The 8,860-nt window shown below is 44.7% G+C and overlaps 1 protein-coding gene across 1 annotated transcript in view; it reads left to right on the top strand.

Annotated features, from left to right (window-relative positions):
• LOC143830980 (aldehyde oxidase 2-like) overlaps positions 1 to 8,860 on the top strand; it is a 42,761-nt gene that overhangs the window by 1,889 nt on the left and 32,012 nt on the right. The window contains exons 3-8 of the mRNA XM_077324198.1: positions 356 to 518; positions 2,854 to 2,946; positions 3,763 to 3,932; positions 5,744 to 5,858; positions 7,518 to 7,637; positions 7,975 to 8,071. Of these exons, the coding sequence (XP_077180313.1) occupies positions 356 to 518; positions 2,854 to 2,946; positions 3,763 to 3,932; positions 5,744 to 5,858; positions 7,518 to 7,637; positions 7,975 to 8,071 (758 nt within the window). The remainder of the gene's footprint in view (positions 1 to 355; positions 519 to 2,853; positions 2,947 to 3,762; positions 3,933 to 5,743; positions 5,859 to 7,517; positions 7,638 to 7,974; positions 8,072 to 8,860) is intronic.

Below are 8,860 nucleotides of genomic sequence, written 5' to 3'. Positions count from 1 at the left end.
TTCTTCTTCTTCTAATAGGAAAGATGAGTAATCCTAGCTGTTTGCAAAATAGACTGAGGAGATGGATTTTCCATATTTTTAGTTTGTCTTCAGGCAGTAACAAGAGATTCTTATTCCTTTTGTTATGAGTAGGCAAATTACTCCTTTCTCAATCTTGTTCAAGATATATCTTCCCCAAAGTACAATGAGACAAGGGAAACCCCGCCTGCCCATTCTGACCCTGCAACTGCATGAAACAAAATATCAAAATGCTGGGAGATCCAGTGTGGCAGTTGGCCTTTAGTTTCTACATTAAAGTTTTGCCTAGCTCTGCTAGTAAATAAGTATGCTTTTTTTCTTATCCTTTCTCCCCCAGAAAGTGGGATGAGCAGATGCTGGATGAAGCCTGCCGGCTAATTCTCAAGGAGATTCAACTCTCACCTTCAGCATTAGGCGGAAAAGTGGAATACAGACGAACTCTGCTCATCAGCTTCTTTTACAGATTTTATTTGGAAGTGCTGCAAGATTTAAAGCACATGGTGTGTCTGTGTACTTGTATGTCTGTGTGCTTGCATGTCTACTAGGCTGGGGCATGAACCTAAAATATCTGGTTTGGCTCAGGATGGCCTCTAACCAAACCTTTATCCAAACAGAGCTCAAAATGCCCTGAACTGGATCCCTCTTACTCCTGACTGTAGCTTGCTACAGATGGGCGGAAATGAGGGAATCTCTTGGGAAGGGTTAAATGGCTGGGAGTCATTTTTAGCTCTTCTGTTTTGCTTCCTCCCCCTTGAACCAGGGGAGAACAAAACTGATGAACAGCTGCTGAGTGAACCCACCTGGCTGGCAACCATTTCAACCTGGCTGGCAACCACTTATAGTGGGGTGGGTGTACCTGTTAGGCTAATAGGGCCAGCAGCCATTTCATCAGTCCATTTTTGTCTCCTCTCATTTGAAATCAGGGAGAAGCCAAACCCATCAGTGAAATGGCTGTCAGCCATTTAAACCTAACAGGTCAGCTGCGGACTCATGTTGCTCCGCTGTTAGGTTTAAATGGCCCAAATAGCTGAACTAAACAGAACAAAAGTCTGGTAAATGTTCGGGACTTACCCCAAGCATTGGTTCAGGAGATCCGACCTAGGCCAAGCCCATGCCACATTTTGGCTCTTGGTTTGTGTCCATCCCTAATATCTACTTGTCTATTTTACAGATCTCACAGAGTATCCACTGAGTCCCTGCAAGCCACATGCCATGATAAACTTTCTGTGGGCAAGCCCTATCCTAACAATTTGTGTCACCTCATGGGCTTGCAATAAATATCCAGGAAGTCACTTGGAGGAAATTTTGTTCTTATAAAGTTTTCTTTCCAAATGTATGGCGTGTTGAACTAGATACCTCTACAAAATAATGTTTTACTTTTGTTTTGCTTTCATTTTTCCTGAGATTTTTCCCCTCCATTTATGAAGTGTTTGTTGAAAAAAGAATTGATACCCAATGGGAATATAAAATGAATATTATTTTTGTTTTTGCCTCTAACAATTTTTTTTTTTTTGCTATTTCTTATATTCCTTAATAAGAGCAGGAGGGGTAGATGTTCAGGTTGCATCGGCCCATCACCCTAGCTGAGCAATGGGGAACACCCACACACACACACAGGGGACACACAAGATATTTCTTTTTACATATGACCGGTCCTAGCTTTTCCAGGGAACTAGGGTAAAAAAAAATTCACTTTCATTATTGGCTTGGTCTGCATATCTAAGTGAGAGATGCTCACTTTTTGGACTTCTGCTATAATTAAAGGCACAAGAGCAAGCCAGGGTTGCTTTTTTCTGATCAGGCAGTATCTCTCCTGTAGAGCGGTGGTCCCTAACCACCGGGCTGCGGCCTGGTGCCGGGCCACGAAGGCCTCAGCACCGGGCCGCGGCCCCCTCTCCCCGCCCCCCCGCAGTAAGAAACTTCCCAGGCCGCAAGCAAATTGGCCGCAAAAGCGGCTGATTAGGTTGCGGCCCGGAAAGCTTCATTTTGTGGGGGGGGAGAGGGAAGCAGGTCCGCGCATGCGCGTTTGTGCCATGCGCAGCCGCAAACGCGCATGCACAGCAGTTTCGTGCAGTTGCATGCATGCAGGCATGCGTGCGTGCATGTGCGGCAGTGCTGCACATGCACGTTTGCGGCCCCGCACGGCACAGATGCGCGGCTGCACCATCGCCCACCCCAACACTGCCGGTCCGCAGCCTTGGAAAGGTTGCAGGCCACTGCTGTAGAGGACACATCTGCATAGCACAAGGACTCCCAGGAGGAGAAGAGTGACCTCTCTACTAAAACACTCATGGGCCTTCCTTTTCTAGGCCTGTTACAGAAATCATGCATTTTTGTACCTACTTGTTCTGTCGAGTTGTTTCTATATCCATGTGGGAGAACTGTCCTATATTACTTCCAGCGCAAAGAAGTCACCGTGGGTTTTGGGGGATATGAAGTTTCAAGAGTCAAAGCTCCCTTCCTCAGAATTTGTCTGACCAAGGGAGTTTTGACTGTCAAAATCTCATGCCTCAGAAATCTTGTGGGTTTTTAAGGTGCTCCTGGACTCAAATCTAGCGGTTCTACTGCAGACCAGCACAGCTACCCACCTGATACATCAAATCTAGTAACTTATACTGGCCTTTGTACAACTTCGTACTAGTGAGGGTCACAGAACTATTCGACTGCATAAACAAAAACTTCTTGGAGACATGAATACTTTATGGCTTTCTGACTGGGGCGCCGGACTTGAGAAGGAAGTCGATTGCTTTTGAAAGAGCATTTTTTCTGGAAAAATCAGCAGCCAAAATATTGGACATATATTAAATGATTTCAAAATTGTCTTCCTTCCTGCAGTACCCATCCAAGTATCCTGACCTGCCCAAGGAAACCTTGAGTGCCTTGGGTGAGTTCCGAGATCATCCCCCACGGGGCGTGCAGGAATATCAGGTCAGTGGTTAACCAGGCAGTTCATCCCCAGAAAAAACTGAGGCTCCCTTTCATCATCAACGGCATTGTTAATTCTAGCATTTTCATTGGCCCCTCTTGGCTAGACATGTGACCTGTGACCCCAACCATAAAATTATGCAAGTGTTTTTTCACAGAAATTAAACCGAAACTGACGAATGGGGTGAAGATCCATTGTTTATGATTGTATATAAATTGATTTTTTCTGGGGTTTCTCAGTTCAGTTCTGCCTCTTACCCTATCATGCTGATCTCACTCTTTTCTGCTGCTCCAGACAGACAAACGCTCTATCTTGATCTACCCCACAAGACTGTTGTGTGCATGGTGCCCCCCCCCCGGCCAAGCTCCTTACCCTGCTGCAACCCCTGTGAAAGGGTCGTTCAACCCACAAAGGGGTCCTGACCCCAAGGTTGAGAACCACTGGTTTAAACGGTTCTGAGCTTTTTGTGGGAAGCAGAAAGCAAGGGTTTAACCTTGAGATGGCTCATGAACCGGCATATGGTTGGGTTCATGGTTTGTGGTTGGGTTCATGGTTCAGTCACAAACTGAACAGCAAAAATGCAGTTCGTGCCCATCCCTAAATTTCTTTGCAGCAAGTGTATTCAGAAGACCCTGCTACATAATGATCCACAGTATGAACTATCTATATAGCAAGTGGGGTTTTAATGGGGATTTGTGATATTGTTACCCGCCACGAGCCGCAAGGGAGTGGCAGGCTATAAATATAATAATAATAATAATAATAATAATAATAATAATAATAATAATAATAATAATAAGTGACTTCTTCTGTGACAGGATGTCGACCCACAGCAGCCTCCTCGGGACCCCGTGGGTCGTCCCATCATGCATGAGTCTGGGATTAAGCATGCCACTGGCGAGGCTGTCTACACGGATGATATTGCTCCAATAGACGGACAGCTCTACATGGCAGTGGTAAAAAGCACACGAGCCCATGCGAAGATTATGTAAGTGATGCTGTTAAGAGGTCAAATGAGATAACTCATTTGACCAAATGGAACCACAGGTCATGTTCTATCTGTATTTGTTTGCTTCGTGGTGTGTGTGTGTGTGTGTGGGGGTGAACTAGAATAACAAAGGAGTGGTTGCAAATATAAAGCAGGTCAAAGTCAAACTTTATTGCACTAGGCCATAGGCCATCGCAAGATCAGATAACAATAAAATTGTTCAAAACAAACAGATCTGTCACGGTTATCACTTAACCAGAATAAAAATTACACTTAACCCATACATTCTGCTCATTAGACCACAGTATTTGCCCCAAGGCCAGCTTGAATCTTTCTTGTGGCCAAAGCAAAGGTGGCAACCCTTTATGTCACAAATGGGTCCATATCAGCAATGGTCCCCAACCCCTGGTCCGGGGACCGGTATCAGTCCGTAGATCAGTCAGTACCGGGCCGCGGCTCCTCCTTGTCCTCCTCCCTGGCTGCTGCCTCAGGGGCTGCCCTGCCACTCTGCCGCCAGCTCACCTTTGGTGTTCTCCAGCGGCCGCCATGGCTGGGGCTCCCCCTTGGTGTGGCACTGTGTAGCTGCTGCTGGCAACGCCCCCCAGCGGGCAGCAGGAAGTCAGGGGCACCGGTGGTAAAGCAAGTGGAGCAGGAGCACATGTGGCGGTGACGTCCATCAGCAAAAGACTACCCCCCCCCGGGCCTCAGTAAAATTGTCAAGTGTTGACCGGTCCCTGGTGATAAAAAGGTTGGGGACCATTGCATATCAGGAGGCAAATACTATAATTAATCATGAGCTGAAGAAAATGCCCCTGGAATAATTTTATTTAGAAATTTCTTCCTTGGATCTGTGTAAAGTGGACGTTCCAATAGATAGTGGGGCAGATCTTCAACTACTGGGTATAAAGTAGGCCTAAGAAGGGAGACTGAGTGCCCAGGTTTGTTCATATAGACACACTGCAATGCAGGTTGTTTGCAGTACCTTTTCGGACACCAGCCAAATACTTTTAGGAAATTGAGTGGGGCCAGGAAGGCCTTTTGCCCAGTAGTCTGATTGACTTCTGGAGACATGATTATGCTTCCTTAATTGCTCCTGACACCTCAACACAAGGATCTACATTGTGTTGCTGATGTTAAGCCGTGGCAATCATTTTGAGGCTGGCTCCACCTCCTGTGGCGGCCATTTTGTTGCGGCAACTACCATGCTGTGTCAGAATGCCGAATGCGCTATATGTGTTGGAAATGTCACAACACTGGTGGGTCTTTTTCCCGTAGGTGGTGATCTTGATAGTTTATTAAAAAAAACTTTTGGCTAAAAGTACGTGATAAATTGCAGACCATCTTAAATTTTAAGACCCGACTGCTGAAACACGCTAGATAATTTTTCTTCCATGCTGCCACTGTTGCAAGACATCAAACTGCATCAGGGTGGAAACATCAAAAACTGCCTAATATAGACTCATGGATTAGGAAAATTAGAGAACTTGCAGTTATGGCAAAGTTAACCCATCTGATTAATTGAAGATCACCAGAAGAATTTCAAGACTTTGGGGACTGTTATATGACCTAATGTAATCTTTGTAATTTTTTGCTGTAATTCTTTTCTTATAAGACAAAAATAAAATCGATATCTATATGTATTTTAAAAATGAATTCCAAATGCACCCACAGTTTCAAATAGGTTGGAGACCTCTGCCATATATTATTTAGAAAGTATATGTTTATTGTGCCTTTATTGTTTCTGTTTGAATCATATACCTTTAGTGGCTCCCTGTTGTTACCTGAATTAGAACCTTTATCCTCCTCTCCAGATCCATTGATACCTCTGAGGCTTTAGATGCTCCGGGGGTGGTTACCGTGGTCACAGCTGCTGATATTCCAGGGGAAAATGGGGATGAAGATGAGAAAGTGTTTGCTGCAGAGGAGGTAGTTCTTCATTGATGGTTTTCTTTCTAAATATACTCTTTTTTGCCTACCACAGCTACTAATATAGAAATACTCTGCTAATGCGAACACAGGCTAACGGGACCTAGTTGCTTTGGATGAACAAAAGGGAAAATCACCACTAATTATATTTATATATATATATATATATTAGATTTATATTTCTCCCCCTCATTGTTGTATTGGTGAGAAAACGGCAGCAAACTGATGGTCTGGAGTTGGACCTCTACTGGTTGAGTCTTCTAGAAGCCTAGGCCATGAGAGGTCCCCTCCCTGCCTTTCTCACTCCATGCAGAAGAAGTCATACAGATCAGTTATATGGCTCAGTTGTGTTCTGCCCATATAACACAGAAATGCAATTTGTAAAACTTTGTATGGATTTGAGGAGCCGTGTCTAAAATTACATAACAGACAAGAGGGGTGACAACCTTCCCCATCAGAGAAACCCTGATTGGTTCTTGAGGCTTGCAAGGACTTTTGGAATTTAAAAACAAATCATCCTATAATGCCGTTTCTTGTGATTACCTTAAAACAGTGGTCCCCAACCCACGGGCCGCGGCCCAGTGCCCAACCCGCGGGCTGCGGGCCGCTTTAGCAGCCAATTTGCTTGCGGCCCGGAGGGGCCGGGAGGGGAAGCCGCGGCCGCCAGCATGGCGGCGGCGCAAACACGCATGCGTGGACTGCCGCGCATGCGCATTTGCGCCCCTACCAGGCCACCCTCTCCCCCCACTACGCCGCAGCGGTCCGCAGCAAAAAATTGGGTTCAATCCCACATTACTATGAGAGCCAGCTTGGTGTTGTGGTTAAGAGTGGCAGCTTCTAATCTGGTGAGCCAGGTTTCATTCCCCACTTTTCCAGATGCAGCATCCTGTGTGAACTTTAGTGCTGTTATCACAGAGCAGTTTCTTTCAGAGCTCTCTCAGCCCCGCCTATCTCAAAGGTTATCTCTTGTGGGGGAAGGCAATTGTAAGCCACTCTGAGAAAGGGAAGGCAATTGTAAGCCGCTCTGAGACTCTTTTGGGTTGTGAAAAGTGGGGTATAAAAAACAACTCTTCTTCTATGTCTGCTGAGGAACCAAGATACATTGCCGAAAATTCTGTGTTCCATGATGCACAGTCAAACGAATTACTGATAAGACCCCCAAGGGCATTATCATTATCTTGCACAAATAACATACACTTAATATTTGTCAATGCACAGTCAAACTCTGAATAAGCAGACTCTTTGGGTGAAGAATTCTCTTTATTAAATAATATAATGAAACAGATACATAAGATTCTTTGCTGAAACTCAAGTTTTAAAAAGCTCACTTAACAGTATGACCACCCTAAAGTCCACACCCACCATACTTACATTTGGCATGCAAAAACAAGGTTGTAAGCATTGGCCAGATGGATAGTATATTGTTCAACTCCCTTAGAACTAGACTGTAATCTGGAGGTGACTTTGATGGAGGGGGGCAGTAGATGTTAGACAAATTGCCAACGAGACAATCAAAGAACCTCAAAATTGTTCAGAACACAGTTTGAAAATTGATTCCTTAGAACAAAGTTTGTCAGAGCAGCTTAAAAAGGGCACAGTTACTGCCCCTTGAGTTAAAGCAGTTCACCTTACTTTCTGTTGCTTTGTTATGCCATGCAGGTAACATACATTGGTCACGTTATCTGTGGTGTGGTTGCAGAGACCTATGAGCTTGCAAAGGAAGCCACCCAAAAAGTGAAGATAGGATATGAAGATCTGGAATTGATCCTGACAATTCAGGTAAAAGCCACCATTGAGTCCAGTAAAGAAAATGGTGCCATAAGATTCTTTATTAGAATCACAATGGTGATTAAAAAATCTGCACAATGGGGCCATGTACAGGGGGCATTTTTCTACATGCTTCGTGAATAAAAGAAATCCACCAAGATCTCCTGAGACAGCGTTATGACACATCTTGGTGGCCCATCAAATGCTCCTTCTGGGGATGGGAGACCAACGAGGAATGACCTGGGAGGATTCAGTGGTCCCCCACAGGAAGGAGAAATGGTTGAAAATTACCTTCCCTTGTTCCTGTAGAAATACTTGCTGAGATCCAAGCTTATGTTTTCACCCTCAGGATGCCATACAACATAATTCATATTTCGACAAAGAAAAGAAAATAGAACAAGGAAATGTTGAGAAAGCATTTCACACCGTTGACCAAATTATTGTAGGTAAGTAGTTGTATGCGGTGTTAGTAATCCTGCAGTGCTCCTAATATAGAGCAAACCTTTTTGCATGACAGTCCCATGGTACGTTTGCTTATGTGTGAGTTTTTCTCTCACATATCATGTAGCTCACCTTATTCAGAAAACAAATTTGTGTGAATGTAACCTTAATTGGTCAGTGAAGGCTGACATGTCCCCCCTGGCCACCGGCAGGAGATGGGGAGTAGGGCTGTCAGACCTGGGTTGAGAAACACTTGGAAATTTAGGAACAGAGTTTGGTGAGGACAGGGACTTCAACTGGGGCACAATGCTACAAATCCCACCCTCCAAAACATCCATTTTCTACAGAGGAACTGATTCCTGGAGGCATTTAATTCCAGAGGATCCCCAGGCCTCACATGGAGGATGGCTTTCCTCTAGTCTGTTCCAATCTCCTTTGTTTGCAGGCCTTCATTGTTGTTGTTTTTGACTTGGAGTGGCCTACTTATTCCTTGGTATCCCTCAAGCTCTTTGTACATGAATAATCTCTCTGTCTTCCTACTTATGATATGGACTATTGGGGATTGGATTTGATGGCATGGTGATAGAGAAAATGATTGCAATCTTCTGATCGATCATACAGTTATTAGAAATTGACTATAGTTCTGCACATTGGTTTGACTGTTTTTGACCCTTGGTTCTTATCAAAAGAGCAGTATGTTCCTCTCCAGAATGTAGCTTCCCCATCACTCAGGGGAGGGGATGTTTTGAGCAGGGTCAAACTGGTCATCTTGTGTGTCAAGGCCAGAAGACATG

Source organism: Paroedura picta, chromosome 2, assembly GCF_049243985.1.
Source record: "Paroedura picta isolate Pp20150507F chromosome 2, Ppicta_v3.0, whole genome shotgun sequence".
Classification (NCBI taxonomy): Eukaryota; Metazoa; Chordata; class Lepidosauria; order Squamata; family Gekkonidae; genus Paroedura; species Paroedura picta.
The sequence above is the reverse complement of the archived record's forward strand: the minus strand, read 5'-3'. Positions and strand labels throughout refer to the sequence as shown.